The sequence below is a fragment of the Hevea brasiliensis genome, chromosome 10 (assembly GCF_030052815.1).
Source record: "Hevea brasiliensis isolate MT/VB/25A 57/8 chromosome 10, ASM3005281v1, whole genome shotgun sequence".
In the NCBI taxonomy this organism is placed as follows: Eukaryota; Viridiplantae; Streptophyta; class Magnoliopsida; order Malpighiales; family Euphorbiaceae; genus Hevea; species Hevea brasiliensis.
The window spans coordinates 14,098,194-14,115,290 of record NC_079502.1 but is presented as its reverse complement, the minus strand read 5'-3'; the positions used below and the strand labels follow the sequence as shown (position 1 = coordinate 14,115,290).

The 17,097-nt window shown below is 32.4% G+C and overlaps 4 protein-coding genes across 10 annotated transcripts; 2 read left to right on the top strand and 2 right to left on the bottom strand.

Moving 5' to 3' along the window:
* The first annotated feature begins 5 nt into the window (after positions 1–5).
* Positions 6–1,363, top strand: LOC110657893 (eukaryotic translation initiation factor 1A). Of its 4 annotated transcripts, none has more exons than XM_021815329.2 (2): positions 6–159; positions 744–1,363. In XM_021815329.2, exon 2 carries the CDS (start codon positions 755–757, stop codon positions 1,190–1,192), a length of 438 nt encoding a protein of 145 aa, XP_021671021.1. In that variant the 5' UTR covers positions 6–159; positions 744–754; the 3' UTR covers positions 1,193–1,363. The 4 variants fall into 4 exon arrangements, with proteins under 4 accessions (XP_021671021.1, XP_021671023.1, XP_021671022.1 ...); XM_021815331.2 differs by having other exon boundaries at positions 29–159; positions 689–1,363; XM_021815330.2 differs by having other exon boundaries at positions 41–159; positions 674–1,363.
* A 242-nt stretch (positions 1,364–1,605) lies between these two features.
* On the bottom strand, positions 1,606–4,265 carry LOC110657892 (protein IQ-DOMAIN 33). 3 transcript variants are annotated; one of them, XM_021815328.2, is made up of 6 exons: positions 3,349–4,244; positions 2,997–3,248; positions 2,693–2,896; positions 2,493–2,606; positions 2,034–2,402; positions 1,665–1,930 (listed from the first exon to the last, which is right to left on the bottom strand). In XM_021815328.2, the coding sequence occupies exons 1-6, from the start codon at positions 3,424–3,426 to the stop codon at positions 1,841–1,843; spliced, it is 1,107 nt and encodes a 368-aa protein (XP_021671020.2). In that variant the 5' UTR covers positions 3,427–4,244; the 3' UTR covers positions 1,665–1,840. The 3 variants fall into 3 exon arrangements, with proteins under 3 accessions (XP_057985180.1, XP_057985181.1, XP_021671020.2); XM_058129197.1 differs by having other exon boundaries at positions 1,606–1,930; positions 2,693–3,248; XM_058129198.1 differs by having other exon boundaries at positions 1,606–1,930; positions 2,693–4,265.
* A 3,097-nt stretch (positions 4,266–7,362) lies between these two features.
* On the top strand, positions 7,363–14,502 carry LOC110657894 (transcription initiation factor TFIID subunit 6). 2 transcript variants are annotated; one of them, XM_058129195.1, is made up of 11 exons: positions 7,363–7,799; positions 8,558–8,659; positions 8,748–8,856; positions 9,361–9,461; positions 9,546–9,683; positions 9,778–9,873; positions 11,024–11,148; positions 11,601–11,733; positions 12,808–12,936; positions 13,040–13,148; positions 13,989–14,502. In XM_058129195.1, the coding sequence occupies exons 1-11, from the start codon at positions 7,587–7,589 to the stop codon at positions 14,360–14,362; spliced, it is 1,629 nt and encodes a 542-aa protein (XP_057985178.1). In that variant the 5' UTR covers positions 7,363–7,586; the 3' UTR covers positions 14,363–14,502. The 2 variants fall into 2 exon arrangements, with proteins under 2 accessions (XP_057985178.1, XP_057985179.1); XM_058129196.1 differs by having other exon boundaries at positions 7,367–7,799; positions 12,811–12,936.
* A 101-nt stretch (positions 14,503–14,603) lies between these two features.
* LOC110657896 (uncharacterized) lies at positions 14,604–15,329 on the bottom strand. Its single transcript, XM_021815338.2, has one exon. The coding sequence runs from the start codon at positions 15,195–15,197 to the stop codon at positions 14,784–14,786; it is 414 nt and encodes a 137-aa protein (XP_021671030.2). The 5' UTR covers positions 15,198–15,329; the 3' UTR covers positions 14,604–14,783.
* Between the last annotated feature and the right edge of the window lie 1,768 nt (positions 15,330–17,097).

The window sequence follows — 17,097 nt, the reverse complement described above, 5'->3', positions numbered from 1 at the left end:
ATATGGATCCTTGGCCCAATATCCTGGTGAGGCGGCAAAGCTTGATCCGAATAGGATTTGCCTTCCTACAAAAAGGCTAGGGATGGAACTTTCAGGAGCACGATAACTGATTGATTTCTATCAGCTTCTTTTCGTCTGCTTACGCTACCTCTAGCAAAGGTAATTTTTTATTTTTTCTTCTTTTTCTATCTCTAATCCTTTTCTCCGCTTAATTTTCTTCAAAGAAATTTTAATCAAACTAATATTTAATTTTAGTTTATTTTTTACGAATTTTGTTTCTCTATGTGATTACATCATCTATTGGTTTGTTGCTAATTAAAATACGAGATGGGATTTTTTGTTTTTGATTGGTTTTGGTTTGGGTTTTGTTTCTGATTCGCTTTTTCTTTTTTTCTGATCTGGGAATTGTTCTATATTTTGATTGTTGATTTTTATTTTCACTAATTGGGAAATTTTGTCGATTAGGTTCTTTAATTTTGTTGTATTTTGCTTGGAATTTGTTGTTTACTAAAATCTTAATTTGGTTTTTCTTAATTAACTCAAAGGTTTCGTTTTTCCCATTAGGAGCTTAATTTATTGAACAAATTGTTTATCTTTCTGCAATTTGGCGTGTTCTTCCTAGGCTTTTATCTTTTACGTGGATGCTATAATTTCTTTGTTTAAATGAAATTAGGTTTTCAATTCACAGCTCTGTATATATTGCAAATCTCAAAATAGCTGATCTGGTGTTGGTGTGGTGACAGAAGCAGAAATCATGCCGAAGAATAAGGGAAAGGGAGGTAAGAATAGGAAGAGAGGAAAGAACGAAGCAGATGATGAGAAACGTGAGCTTATCTTCAAGGAAGATGGGCAGGAATATGCCCAAGTGCTTCGCATGCTTGGTAATGGCCGTTGTGAAGCCATGTGTATTGATGGCTCCAAGCGTCTATGTCACATTCGTGGGAAGATGCACAAGAAGGTTTGGATAGCAGCTGGTGATATCATACTTGTTGGGCTGCGTGACTACCAGGATGACAAGGCTGATGTTATCTTGAAGTATATGCCAGATGAAGCTAGGCTTCTAAAGGCCTATGGTGAACTTCCTGAGAGTACACGTCTCAATGAGGGTATTGCTGGAGGTCTTGATGAGGAGGATGATGGTGCTGGTGATGATTATATTGAGTTTGAGGATGAAGATATTGATAAGATCTAGAATTTGGGAACTGATTCTGTTTCTATTTTATGTTTAGTTATGAAGAGAGATGGTTCATGAGAGTGGCTAATGATATTAAAATGCCCAAACGAGGGTTTGTGCTTTATAAATTGGAATTTGAGATGCTAAACTGATCATGTTTCATATAATACCTGTTGTTATCACTTTTAATGGTCCTCATGTGCCCTTGTTTTCATGATTTTTTCTGCTCTTATGATTTGTTTCTTTCTTTGTGTATTCTTGTTGAAAATAGGTATTTTAAGGTTTTGGTTAGTTGTCAGCTTTTGGTGCTGATTTGCTTTCAATTAATAAGGAGCAGCAGCAGGAACAGGGGAGCCTGTTTTGGAAATTAATAGATGTTTCATAAATTGCTAAACATAGGGTTGATGTCCAAAGGCTTCTTAAAAGGCAAGTGTCATGTCAAATATTATTTTTTCATTTCTCAGGTCAAGTGAATTGCATTTGAATGCCATTTTATGATTCTAGAATGTTTATCAATTTGACATAATAACTCTTAAGAAGCTCCATTACAAGGCGAAGTTTGAAGTCACACACAAGTGAAATGGACAGCAAGTAGTAGGACAAAGTTCCTTGGCTGATGAAGTCACTCGAGAAATTATACAAGAAGCTAAAAGCCTAAAGCAGTTGCTAAGAAGAGGCATCTTTGCAATTGATTTCCTTCTTGTTGCTGTTCTCTTTATTTCGCTCACTCTCCTTTTGGCATTCTTTCTTGATAATCTATACCACATATTATTAGAACAAAAAAGGAGGATTGAAACAAACTGATTTATCATGTCAAGACAAGCTGTCAAATTCAGGTATAACATCAAGTAATTCTGACCTTGCTATGCACTTTCAGGCATTGGTTGCTTGGTGCTGTTTTCCGCCTTGATATGGTTCTTGTAGACTTGAGCCTATTCCTGGTAGTTGTTAAGCCATCATTGTGATTTGCTGAAGTCATTGATAAGCTATCAAATTGTAGAGAAACCTCATTAGATCCACAGCTCTCCATTTCTTCTGCTACATCAAAAAATCTCTTTCTAGCTGGCACTCTGTGACTGCAGCTTTGTGGCTCGTATGGCTTACTTGTCCGACTTTCGACTGAGCATTCTGAAAGTCGGGTTGCCATCCACCTTTCTAGCCAGCTCCAACCCATATTGGGTTCTGTATCATCAGATCTCGTCTGTTTTCTCTTTGAACAGATTCTTAGCTATAAAAAGATTGGATATAAGTAGTGTTAATTAAGAACTATAACTCAAATTCCTATTCTCATTCCATTCCAGGTAGGATTTCATCATACCTGTTGTGCAAAAGCATAAGCCAGTGCCCTCTCGCGTCTGTTTGTTGCTTCCATCCTGTTCTGAATCCTCATTTTGGTTATATTGCTGCTCACTGTGCTATCATCCCAGTCTTCCTGTGATAACTCAAATGTGGTAAATCATATATCTATTTGTGCAGGTATTATTTAGTAAAGGAATGCACAACAATTTGCAGCCTTACCTTTATCTTCAAAACCTGAGTTCTGGCTTTCTTTGGCATCCGGTGATGACCAGCCGCATTTTCCAGTTTAACTGACAGAAATTCCACGGAATTTCCAGTCTGAACTTCGATTGATGTGCCTACAGAAGCTCTACTTGGACTTTCCATTTCAATAACAGGCTCCTTACCATTGTTTGATTTAATTTCTTCGCTCAGACGACTAGCCTGTAATTCAAGCACACAGATGTTTATTAGGATCAGAAAGTCATTTTCCTTCAAGATATCTAATTGCAGAGGGAAGGTGTTTCTGCCAATATGAGCTAACCAGATAGTTTCTGAATGCTGACTGGATGATGATTGCCGCATCTTCTTGCTGGAATAAGTTGGAAGTTGAATTATGCTTTTCCTTGACAGTATCTTCTTTGGGAATTTCCTCTTGCACAGGCTGTGTAACTGTGGCCTCTGAGCTCTTGATTGAAGCTGAATCTTCCTTTGCAATAACTGAATTAAACTCATCACCGCAGAGGTATGATCTAACAACACTCCACCTTCTCTTGTCACCTGTACTGCTTCTACCCTGAAGTGATCCATGCACCGTCAATGAACTTGAGAGTTGGAAAAAGATACCCTTACAGCTACAATTAAAATCATAAGTAGAGATAAAGATTGTGACTTACACTATTATTGCTTTCATGAGTTCCAACAGAGCGGTTTCTAGAGAAGACACTCTTAACCAACTCTCCAGTGATACCCATTTTCCACCTAGTAATCCCAAGCCAACATGCACTCAAAATAGGCTGTCTGCAGTTTATATTGAAACCATGCAAAGGTACTGATATCCCTTTAATTACTACTGATATTGAAGAAAAGATTGAAACCTGCAAGTGACATATTTCACTAGGTCATCTTCAGTACAATAATAAAAGGGCTGACTGGTGTGGTCTGGTCTGGAATATGTTACAAGATATTGATCTTATAATAATGCATATGTTAGCTGTAATGAAGTGGATAATCAGCAAGGTTTACAGAGCATTGGAGCTGGAATTTGGGCACTAAATCACAAAAAATAATTAGTTGTACTAGTAATAATAGAGACTGAAAAGTAAAAGATTAGATAGAAAGGATTGATGGTTTTTGAGCAGTGCACAATTTTATTTGCTTTTACATCCACTTTTTGCACATGGGTCGTAGCAGATTGGCCAAAATAAAGTTTGCTTTGCTTGCTGCTGGGGCTATGTCTGTATTCCACTCCTTTTTTTGGGTTTCTGCTCCTGCCCTCAAGTGGCCCTTCTCTTATTCTATTGACTTGAAAAACATGTCAATGATTTTGGAGACTTGTGAATAACATGCTACTAAAGCATCTTATAGCGAGGGACTGTTTGGTTTTGATCGTTTCTTTGTGTGCTTTATCAGGTTCAACCATATTTCTGTCTTTGAGCTTCTGATTAGCTTTCAGACCAAAGAGTTTCTCATGTATTGTTGCGGTACAGTGAGAACAAATGCCTTGTGCTTGTGGGCTTTTGTTTTAGATTCAAGTAACTTGCACTTTTGCTTGTAATATGGGAAAAAGATTGATCATGACTTGCTGCTGTTTTTGCAAATATTCAAGTAACTTGCACTTTTGCTTGTGACATGAGAAAAACATTTTTTTTAATTACTAGTTACAGACTATTAAAAAATAATTTAAAATTAAATTTAATAAATTTTAATTATAAAAATATTAAAATAATAAAATAATTTTTTTAAATAACTTTTTTTTAATGATATTTAAAATGATACTTTTTACCTGAAAAATAGTTTTAACCTTCTAACATCAATGCTAAACAGAAATTCTGTAACTCTCTTCTATATTCAGAATAAATGCATTAGATCTAATTAACAATAATTGTTTTTTTTTTTCACAATTATATTTTAATTGAATAATTTTAAATTTAAATTTTTTTATAAATTTCAATATATTTATTATAATCTTATTCAATTGATTAAATTAGACTTTCGATTTTAATAATTTTGATCAATTTTTATTAATAAAATTATAATAAGAGAAAAAGACAATAATTGTAAAGTTAAAATAAAATTGAATCAATTTCCATCAATTGGATAAAATTATATTAATTAATTTAATTTAATCTAAATTATTCAAATTAAAATGATTAAATTAAATTATAACTATATGAAAAAAAATTGCATTTTATAATACATCTTTTATATAATTGAAATTAAATAATTATTTAAAAAAATTATTTACAATAATAAAAAATTAATCATATTATTATAAAATATATGAATAACATATATTGACAAATTTTATAAATAAAATAGATTTTTAAATATATTTTATAATGATGTATTTTTTTTAATTGTAAAGGATATGAATAATCCTTTTAATTCTTTAAATTAAAAAATTATTTTTTTATTATTTACAATTGAACACATTTTTCGTATTTTTAGTTATTTTTCATAAAAGTGAAAATTAAAATTTTTGTTAGAAAATAAAAATAAAAAATAAAAATTTATTTTCTACAAATAATTCATTTTCAAAAATTAAATATTAATTATATAATAAAATTAATGAAATTAAATAAATTAAGTTATTTTTATTAAATTCACATAGCACGCATAGTAATATGTCTGAATTAATGATTAACAGTCACATTTCACAATCTAAATATATCAGTATTACAGAAAAAAAAAATCATTTAATTCATTATGAGAAAAATAAAGAGGGAAAGTTGAAATATAGCCCAAAATCTTTGCTTTATTTTTTCATAATAATTTACTAATTTTCTAAAGGAAATTTATTCCCATTTGTTTATAAAGCAGAGATAACTGTTTCACCATTTGTTTTTTTTTTAAATATTAAATAAATAATATAATTTAAATTAATTTATTATGAGTGTATTAAATTAATATAATTTAAAAAATAATAAAAATAATTCATTAATCAACTTATTTTAAAATTTAAAACTAAATAATATATATTTTTATATTCTTTATTAAGTACAAAATTATATCATTCACTATTAAAAATATAAGATATTATGATATTATATTCTTATGAATGAATATTTTTAAAAAATAATTAATAATTATTTAAAAAATTTAAATTTAATTTAATTTTAATATAAATTTAAATTACATTTAACAAAATTAGTTAAAAAATTTATTATTATTAATAAAATTAGCAAAACTATTATTTTGGCTCTTAAAATATGAGCTAATAGTTATATAAGTTTTAAAGTATTTCAAGATGCAAACAACCCTTTAAATTTTAAAAATAGATTAAATAAATTTTTTTATTATTTTAGAGATAAATAAATTTTTTAATTTTTAAAAATAATTAAAAAAGTTTGAAGTATATTTGACTCTAATATAAATTTAAGTAAGACCATGTACGAAAATCTTTTGGTGCATAAATTCATATTTTATTTACAATATTTATATTAATAAGTTGTTAAATTGTTCAAAAACCATCTTATATGAACTAATAAAATTTTTTTTTGAATTATATGGTAAAAAATAATTTATCAATTTACTCTAAAATATAGCATATAAAATATTATAAATAAAATAAGTAAGATTGCTAACGTGCACTCAATACACTAAAAGATTTTTACACATGATTTTAATTAATTGAATTTATATTTGAGATAAATTATAATTTAATTTTTTTTTATTTTTTAAAAATTAAAGGATTTATTTATTTATTAAAAATTATTTAATTTATTTTTAAAAATTAAAAAAATTTATTTACTTATTTTAAAAATTAAAAATTTAATTAAATTTTAAAATAATTTAAGAATTTGTGACACTAACGCTCTGTTTGGGTGGGGGTGAGGGAATGGTAAATAAGGATAAAGAGGGGTAATGAACTATTATACCTCTGTTTGGGAAGATATGAGTTAGTCAAGGATAAGGGTAAGTAAAGGTAAGGCTTACCCTCCCTTACCACTCAAATCTCAATTTTTCTTACACCCCAAATTAGGGTGTAAGCAGGGGGAGGTGAGAGCTGAAAATTACTTTATTTTTTATTTTTCTATTGTATCCTTAATTTTTTATTAAAAATCTAATTATACCTATTAAAAATAAAACTAGCTTACAACTACAAATAAATATTTTCTCTCTCAAGTGGTCATACATAGTTTCTCTGCTTTCAATCATTTGTTTTTAAATAGTTTACTATAATTATTATACTTCAATTATCATTTTTTTATTTATTCTTTCAATAGTTTACCTCAATTATTATATTTCAATTATCATTTTTTTTTCTAAATAATTTATTTTTTATTCAATCTTTATTAGATTTGTACATTATTATTTTAATTTATTAATTTTATAATTTATTTATAGTAAATTATTATTTTTTACAAATTTAAGATTTATCATAATAAATTTACCATTTAATAAATTATCTAATAAAAAAATATTTTTATACTTCTAATAATTATTTATTCTTCTCTCATCTCTTTCCAAACATGAAGAATATACATTAACTTTCCTTATCTTTTCTTTAATTCACCCCTTCCCAAACATAAGACTTTTTTTATTGTAATCTTTTTCGACTTTCCTTCTTAGACCTTTCCTTTCCTTATCCTCCTATTAATTACCCTCCCCTCACCCGGTACAAACCGAGCCTAATTCACATCACTTTTACCTTTACCAAGCACCCTTAGCTTTCCCCATTGAATCGGTTCAACAACCGGACGGGTTTGAAAACCTCGTTAAAAATCGTCCACCGAGGATCCTCTATTCCTCCTCGAAGCTGTTCCTAAGCGCGGAAGAGTCTAAATTCAAAGACTTAGGTTTTTTACTTCGTCAGCCGTGGAGCCATGGTTATGAGTATTGAGCTTTTGAAATCGTTTTGCTTACTGAAATACATGAATTAGCGAAGCATCTGGATTCTGAGGGCCACAAGATGAGTATAGTGCCAAAGGAGACCATAGAAGTGATAGCGCAAAGCATTGGCATAAACAATTTGAGTGAAGATGCAGCCCTTTCTCTCGCTCCTGATGTCGAATATCGCATGCGTGAGGTCATGCAAGAAGCTATCAAATGTATGCGCCATTCCAAGAGGACTATCTTGACCTCTGATGATGTTGATGCTGCTCTCAACCTCAGAAATGTCGAGGTATTTGAAATGCGTAATCAGTTATTAGAGTGTCATTGTTTCTATTGAGGGTTTTTGCTATTTTCTCTTATTGTACAGAATGTTTTAGTCTTTGAGTGAGAAATCATCTGAAATTACTTCTGGTTATTGGGGCTGTTTGTAAAGTAATGAAAGGGCTTATTCAAGTTGTAAACTAAAGAAAATAGAAAAAAATGGGAAAAGGAGAGGGTGGGGTTGGGATGGTGGGGTGGTGGTGTGTGGAGGTGGTGTTGTGGTGGTTAGAGAGAAGTATTCAACCATTATTGATACAAATAACCATGCAAAATTAGGAGAAATTCAGAGAATTCACGGGGTTTAACTCAACAATTGATTTATCATCGAATGAGAAATGTTATAAAATTGAAGACTCTTAACTATAGCTCTTATATTCCATCCATCAAAATTGATATTTGATCCGTGTTGGGCAATAGAATAATCTTTCAAGTTTCAAGTATCACTCTTTTCAATGTGGTTGTGTGCTTTTCTTGTGCAGCTTTATATTTAAAATACCAGAACATGGATTTCTTATCAAGTGCTTTTACATTTAGAGGTGCTATCTTAGTTGAGTGCATTGTAGTTCTGGCTGAATTCTGTAACTCAATGCCTGTGATAGGGAATGGGATGGATTGATTTGTGGGGTGTTATGAATACAACTGCTTGTGTGTCGATTTTAAAAGTAATACCATGAATTTTTGAAACTTGTCTTTTAAATCTTATTCTGTTTAATTTTCTTGCATTAGCCAATATATGGCTTTGCATCAGGTGGTCCTTTGCAGTTCAAAAGAGCCATTGGTCATAGGGATCTGTTTTACATTGACGACAAGGATGTGGATTTTAAAGATGTAAGGAATTTCTTGGTTTATTAACTACCTTAAATGGAAATTTTTGGATCACTGTTTTGATGTCACAATATTTTGGTTTGACATGTAGGTGATTGAAGCTCCATTACCAAAAGCACCACTTGATACTTCAGTTGTTTGTCACTGGCTAGCTATTGAAGGTGTCCAACCTGCTATACCTGAAAATGCTCCATTGGAAGGTCAATCTCTTTTCTGCAGACAGCACTGTTAGTTTTTATTTGTGTACTGGCTACTGATACCACTTATGATATTATGTAATTAACTCATTCCATGACCATTTATACTTTAGCATGCTAGACTACATGCCTGTAATGGACTCTAAGAATTTGCTGGTTAAAAGCACTTTTGGTTTTTAAATTGTATGATATTATGAAGTGGTCTTTAAAAGGTTAACGGGGCTTGTAGTATCATCTACATTTGGTGTAAACTTGACCTTACAAATTTTCAAATAGAGTGGGTCTTTAAAGGCTCTTGTAAATTTGCTTTCGCATTGTGGTGTTATATTTGTACAGTCATATAGTGGATTGGCGCTATTCTATTTCCTAACTGTTAGAACTCCTTCTAGAAAAAAAATACTCTTATAATGATGACATGAAGTTGGTTAATGAATGTTATTTTAGTTTTGTCTCAATATTGGCCTGAGTTTTGAAGCTAATATTTGATCGGTCATGCTTTGTCTATAGTTATTGCACCTCCTTCTGATGGCAAAAACAGTGAACAAAAGGATAAACTTCCTGTTGATATTAAATTGCCAGTTAAGCATGTACTATCTAGGGAGCTTCAGGTATAGATATGTTATCAATATCTTTTATTATTGTCCATGGGGCAGTTTAATTTATTATCTCACTTTTCTTCTGGCTTTTTGCAGTTATACTTTGATAAAATCACAGAGCTTACGTTGAGAAGGTCTGATTCAGCCCTCTTTAAAGAAGCGTTGGTGAGTTTAGCCACTGACTCGGGACTTCATCCGTTGGTTCCTTATTTCACGTGCTTCATAGCTGATGAGGTAATAATGTCCTTTGTGTCACATGCAAACAGATATGGAAAGCTAGGCTGCCATGTTTTACTCATTTTTAACTTTTGCTTCTCTAATGATACAGGTTGCTTGTGGTTTAAATGATTATAAACTTCTCTTTGCTTTGATGCGTGTTGTTTGGAGTCTTCTTCAGAATCCTCACATTCATATTGAACCTTATGTAAGTTACTGATCATGTTTATACTTAATACTGTGAAATAATCTACAGCTTGAGGTTTATTGACTTGACAGTCAAGTTGTTCAAAATTCTATGTAATTGCTCTTCTGGCATGTGTCAACATTGATGCAGAACTGAGATTGCCTTTCAAATGGTCCTTCACTGGTGATAGACTATTGCTATAATTCCGCTAATGAGACTAGCTGCTATCCATTTGACCATTTATTGTGATATGACAAATTTTGTTTCCAAATATTCTTTGTTGCTGGCAAAGTTTGAGTTAGAAATTTATCCAACAGAAACAATGTCGGGTTTACATTTAATTTTACAATGGTCGTCCCTTAACAACTGAACTTAATAGGCTGTGGTTCCAATTACATGGCGACATGAATCCTTGGCTCTTTAGTTCCATTTTGTGTTGTCCTGTATTAATTAGTTCTTTACTAGGCAATTGTGCCTTTTTCCACTGCCTCTCACTACATCTTTTGGACTTTTTCTTGCCCATTTTGTTGCTTGTCTTAAACATCACTTCCTGAGGCATTCAATCACTTCTTTTGCAAGTCAACAATCTTTAATAATCTTGTAACTATTCAATAGATGGATGGCAAATTCCATTTCCAAGCCCCTAAACTTCTTGAGTTCTGTTTATTGAACCTCTATTCTTTAATTGTGTGCTATTGAGCCTTCAAACTTTTCAATTTAAGGGCATGGAGGACTTGTTTAATGGCATAAATAAGGAAATGGAAGATTTGTTAACAGAGATTTAAGAAACATTAAAAAGATTTGCTCTGGATTTTTACTGTGGAAATTATTGAGGTTGGAGGGGAGGGGAACCATTTCCAAGCCCATGGATTTTCCAAGTTTAGTGTATTGACTGGTGCAATTATTTTTTTTTAATGTTTCTTACATTGCAGTTAACAAATTTCTTTTATATATATATATTTTTTTATTTTTTCTGTTAAATATGTCCTCAATGTCATTCAATTGAAAAATTTGTGGGCTCTGTAGCACAAAATTTTAGTATAGGGGTTCGACAGAAAAATCTTGAAATGTTCAAGGGGTAGAAAATGGGTTTTTCCTAAATGCATATACTTAGTAGCTTGCATGAAGAAGGTGCAATCTTTGAAATTGAGAGAGTTGGATTTCTTTGCAGCTACATCAATTGATGCCATCTGTAGTCACCTGCCTCGTTGCAAAAAGGTTAGGGAATAGATTTGCGGACAACCACTGGGAACTCAGAGACTTCACTGCTAGCCTGGTTGCCTCGATATGCAAAAGGTAACACTTCTTGAGTTTTCTTTCTGTTCTGCATGCAACTGAAGTATTTAGTCCTATTCTTGATTGGCAACACCCAGCACTAATACATATCCTTATGTATGCAAAATTAATCTTAATTGAGGCTCAAGCACTAGCTCATCATCTGCCTTGCCTCTTCACATCTATTTCTTGTCATCCGGTGCCTCTTTATTTATTTCCCTCTTAACCAATCTAAGCCAGCATTAGCAATCCATTGTGATCTTTGAGAAAAACTGTTGACATTGGTGGATGCTGAGCTAAATCTAAATTCCTGTCCGATCTTCTAAATAATATTTGGAAACTGAGATGCCTGGACTGATCCACCTATTCAATTGTTTTGCCTTCCTAGCCAATCTACTCACTTGAAATGTTCATCGTGAACTAGTCTGCTTTATGTCTCATATTTGGAATTCAAGTTTTTAATTCTGTTGCAGATTTGGGCATATTTATGGCAGTCTCCAGACACGTTTGACAAAAACTTTGCTCAATGCACTTTTGGACCCAAAACGGTCACTGACTCAGCACTATGGTGCAATTCAAGGGTTGGCAGCCCTAGGACCTAACGTGGTATTTTTTTCTCTCACAATTCCAGCAGATAAAATTTTACATGCTGTTAAACAGTTAGTTGAAGTATATGTCCTTAGGTTCCTTAGAACAAATAACCCATAAAAATTTTTTCAATGCATATTTATCAAATGGTAAAATGAAGAAAGAATTGTGGTTCATGGTTAAGAGTGGTCCAACTTTTGTTCTTGGCAAAGGTATAGATAACTTTATCGTTCTAATGATAATGTGTTTGTAATGGGGATGAGAGCAAAAATCATATTACATAGATGCTAATTACTGATGAAGATATTTGGATGTGTCCTGCATTTTAAAAACCTAGATCCTGTTAAGTTATGGCTTTTCTTAGGGTTAATTTATGTGGGCCACTGAGGTTTGGAATTCCAGTTATATGGTGATATTTTATCATAGATCCTGTTAGAGATTATAAGCCATCTAATTTTTCATGCATCAAAGAATGAAGAGGTTTCTATTGTAAGCTGTGCTTATCCTCGAAGATAATTTTCAGCTGAAATGAAGTTTTAAGAAATGATATTTCAGGCCAATTGCTCTTGTTTAGTCTCTACTGTTGGAGTTCTGAGGAAACATGTTTAAATAATTAATGTAAAGGGACATTGGAAAGATTTCTGCCATGTTCTTTTTCTGCTTTGTTACTTTGCAACATAAAGACAGTTAGGAGATACTTTGCTGTAAAATCAAGCAAAGGTGGTTTACTGGCTAGCATCAAGCATTTATTTATGATGAACCATTTAAATGTGTCATCACAATTTGGAGTACAACCACCTTACCTCTGCTGTCATCATGATTTTGTGAAATAGATTTCTGAGTTGAGGAAGTTGAATTTGATGCTTATTAATTTCCCTGTGAACATATTCACTTCTACGTAATTTCTTTTTTTTTATTTTTAACCATTTGATATGGAAAGTGAATAACTCATGATCCCTTCATTCTTTTTGAAGTCTTTTAGTATTTTCTTTCCCTTTCTAAACTGTGGTAATCATTAAACTAGTTAATTGATATTGCCTTTGGTTCTTGTCATCAAGGAATTTGATTTGTTAATGATTATTACTTTACAAGCAGGTTCGCCTTCTTGTACTGCCAAACCTCGAGCCTTATCTCCGAGTTCTAGAACCAGAGATGCTTCTTGAGAAGCAAAGGAATGAGATGAAGAGGTATGAAGCTTGGCGTGTTTATGGAGCATTGCTGGTAAGTACTTCTTAAATAGAGATATGATGTTTGTCTGGTAGAAGTCTTAAGGTGGCTATGCATAGGGTGTAAGTGTAACCAACCACTCATTTTCATTTTCCAGCGTGCAGCAGGAAAGTGCATATATGACCGTCTCAAGATTTTCCCACCTTTGCCATCACCTCCAGCACATGCTGTGTGGAGGGACAATAGAAAAATTGTTACATGTTCAAGTAAGTCTTACTGACTTTGCTTTGTGATTGAAATTATGGCATTTTAATACTGCATTTTATGTTTTTCACATTCTAATATTTCAGTTCTTTGTGAAATTTAAATTCCTCAAATTGCATTTTTTTATGTTTCCAGTTGCAGTGATCTCTGTGGTTCAACATGTAATAATCTTGTTTTTTCTTTGCTTATATTTTTCTCACCCCCATCCTGCATTCTCTCTCTCTCTCTCTCTATATATATATACACAAACACAATTCTTTCCCCTCCTACTTCCCTCCTCTTCCCACCCCTTTCCTTTCTCCTTTTCACTTTTCTTTGGACAGAGAGAAGAGTTGTTTTTTTTTGGGGTGGAGGGGTGTTGTGGTTTGAGACGGGGGTGGATTAGTGCAAGGAATTGGCATTTCTTAGGCTCAGTGTATAATAGGAGCATACTTAATGCATTCATGTGAATTGGTTTTGTCGGTGACAAAATAAATTGGGGATGTATATTCATCATGGAGTGATGGAGATGGATCCTTGCAGAAGCATACTTATAGATATTAATAATTTCGGTTCGGTTCGGTTTTTTTTTTAATTTTTTATGAAAATAATCGAACCGAACCGATTAATCGAAATTATCAAAATTATAAACAAAACCGAATCGATTGAATTTTAAAACCGAACCGATTGAACTGAATTGAATCGGTTTGGTTTGATTTTTCGATTTAAACCGAAAACTGCTCTCCCCTACTTCCTAGTGAACCAAACATGAGTACTCACATTTCTGAGGAACTCCAACATTCTGTACCTATTTCCTGCAAAAAAACAAGGCAGTAATTTCTTTTCTCCCTTTGAAAATCAAGATAAACGCAAGGCAGGCACAGAGCACTTGGAACAGCCGCCACCAAAGAGGTTAGCAACTGATGGTCCAGTTGATGTGGTGTCAACAGACTTATCACCATCACATATGCCAGGCGAAGCAATCACTCCAGCTCCTTCAAATGATTCTAATGTGGGCCCATCCACATCTTCTGCACATATGCCAAACAGTAATGACTTGGACCGCAAAGTTGAAAGGGGGAAGGGAGATCATCGATCTATGAAGACATCGGCCATCCTCAATCAGGTGTGGAAGGATGATTTGAAATCTGGGCATCTAGTGGCATCACTGTTTGAACTATTTGGTCAAGGCATTCTCTCGTTCATTCCAGCCCCTGAGATGTCATTATTCTTATGATTTTATTCTGAAAATCTGTTATATGTAAGATGCAGATCTAGATGGAATCATGTATATTATTTAAAAGGAGATGGTCTAGTTCAATCTGAATGAAATTTTTATGGAAGGTTTTACATTAGTAGATTTTCTATTTATCATCATGATTGTTATCGTCTGTTCTCTTCTCACAATTCTTCACATTTAAGCTTATGATTGAAACATTTTGATTGGAGTAATTTCCAAGTTGCTATTAACAACGGGGTGCTCAAAGCTAGCTAGAACTGAATTTGAACCATTTTTTATCTCAATTACAGAACAAAACATTTATTTTAAATTGGTAAAAGCTCTAAGCTTTGCATACAATGGAAAAATTAAAGACAACAAAAAAATATGAAGGGTAATTGAGTTGCAGTATAAAGTTGAAGCAGAGAATGGCAAAAATCTAAGCAGAAGCAGAAGCAGACTCCCTCTCCACAGCTTTCTTCAAGAGACTATCCTCTTCCAACACCATCTGAACAGGCAAAAAACCCAACCCATTAGCCATGGCCAGCATCATCAGCTTGGTCTCTTCTTTGAACTCCTCCAAATCTACTCTCCCATTCGAGTCATGATCAAACTGTTCAAACAGAGAACCATAAACTCGAGCCAGCTCTTCTGGGTCTCTCTTCACATCGATCCCAAAGTGAGTCTCGAAAACCCTGAGACTCTGCAGCTCCTTCATCATTTCTGCAAAGGAAAGAAGACCATCTTGGTCTGTATCAAGGTGAGCAAAACGGTCACGTATTGATACAGTGAATGCTTCTTCGTCCTCCACGAAGTTCACAATGGTGGCACTATCCAAAACTTCCACACTCATCCTGCTTTTCTGCTAATGGTAGAACCAGGGAATCTGAACTAAGAATCAAAAGCTTTATAAAAGAAGGGATTTGATTTTGATGACAAATCAGAAGTTGGGTTTGTGTTATATAGAGAGAGAGAGAGAGTGTTGAAATGAAGCTAGAGACATGAACGTGTTGAATCACTATGCATGGGTAGGACATGGGTACGTGGTTTCCAAAACAATACTGCTGCTTTTGGTGCCATGCTTGTATTCTTTTGCTTTCTTTTTTGTTTCTTTCTCTATGCTATTATGCTATTGCCACTTGACTTTAAAAACCGACCAAATGGTCCAAAACTATTTCTTTCTTTGGTAAACTGCCTTAATTAAATTAGTTGACGTTAACAATGGAATTATTAGTCATGATCTAGAGGGAGACTATAAGAATTATTTAATCTATTGATTTAAATCCATTGAAACAGCCTGTTGATTAATTAGTTCACTAATCCAACAATTTCAGTTGTTTAAACTCAATTGGTCTTAATCCAATTTCCAAAACACGTTGGTTCCTGTGTAGAACTTTCAGTGGGCAAAGTCAAAAGAAGTTGACTAGCTAAACCATCAATTCTAACCTTTTCTTTTCCATTCAGAAACAACGAGACCCACAGAGAGAGACGTCAGGCTAATTAAAGGAAAGGGATGGCTTTAGTGGACTCCAAGAATTTGCTGCTTAAAGTGTATATATTATATTATAATGTGGTTTAATTGATTATATTCTCTTTACTTTGATGCCTGTTGTTTGGAGTCTTCATCAGAATGCTCAGGTTAACATTGAACTTACGCAAGTTACCCACCACGTGTAAACTTAATAGATTGACGGTGCCACATAGGATGTAGTGGGGTCAAATGACCCACTAAAATTTTTTCCCATATATATATATATATATATATATATATATATATATATATATATATATATCTGTGTGTGTAAAAATTCATATATATTTATTATTTATTATTATTTTATTTTAATTAGATAAAAGTAATTTAGTATATTTATAAAAAAATATATTTTATTAGATGGCCAGTTTATTTATTTTTAGATATATATATTATTTTTAAAATTAAATATATGTATGTAATCTGAACAATTCAGTTCAATAATAACTCTTATCTCATTTTATACCTAATAGAACTCTTAAAATATATATACCATGATCAACTCTTCTACTAAACTTTGCTCTCAAAATCTATTTATCACATCATTTTTCTACCAAATACTTTCAATAGGTATTTTCATCATCTTTATTTATTGTTTTATATATATATATATATATATATATATATATATATATATATATATATATATATATATATATATATATATACACACACACCAAGGACGCACCGGGATCGAAAGGGGGATGAACTAATAGGGAAGAAGCAATAATCTAGATCTTGAATAATATATAAATAACTAAAGAAATAAATAAAATGCACAAGAAAGGAAATTTTCAGAAATGAAAATTAAATTTGTAAATTAAAGATTAAATATATATATTCTATAGGCGGCAGAGCTAGTGTGACACCCCTTACCCGTGTACAGTATATCCGAGTAAGCAATGTCACACGGTGTATCGGCACACTCTATTTTACCTTAATCAATTTTTGTCATAGTTTTGAATATAATTTATGAAATATAATTTATTTTAGCCATTTATTGAAATTATTATTTATTTGAGGTTCCGAAAATTTTATAGGAAATCCGGCAGAGTACCAACTATAAATAGAGAAAACCGTTCTTCGGAACCTGTGAAAAACACTTCCAATATTCATATCTCATCACTCTCAAACTCCAATATCAAAATTTCAACATTTTTCAATTCCATTTCTCAATTATTCATCTCATGTGATAATCAAGTACAATTCACATTTTCCA

Coding starts and splice junctions, on each gene's coding strand:
- LOC110657896 (XM_021815338.2), bottom strand. CDS start 15,197: ATGAGTGTGGAAGTTTTGGATAGTGCCACCATTGTGAACTTCGTGGAG.
- LOC110657892 (XM_058129197.1), bottom strand. Junction 2,403..2,492: donor CTTATGCTTTTGCACAACAG/GTATGATGAAAT, acceptor ATCTTTTTATAG/CTAAGAATCTGTTCAAAGAG. Junction 1,931..2,033: donor GCCTGAAAGTGCATAGCAAG/GTCAGAATTACT, acceptor TATGTGGTATAG/ATTATCAAGAAAGAATGCCA.
- LOC110657894 (XM_058129195.1), top strand. CDS start 7,587: ATGAGTATAGTGCCAAAGGAGACCATAGAAGTGATAGCGCAAAGCATT. Junction 7,800..8,557: donor TCAACCTCAGAAATGTCGAG/GTATTTGAAATG, acceptor TTCTTGCATTAG/CCAATATATGGCTTTGCATC. Junction 9,462..9,545: donor TACTATCTAGGGAGCTTCAG/GTATAGATATGT, acceptor GGCTTTTTGCAG/TTATACTTTGATAAAATCAC.
- LOC110657893 (XM_021815329.2), top strand. CDS start 755: ATGCCGAAGAATAAGGGAAAGGGAGGTAAGAATAGGAAGAGAGGAAAG.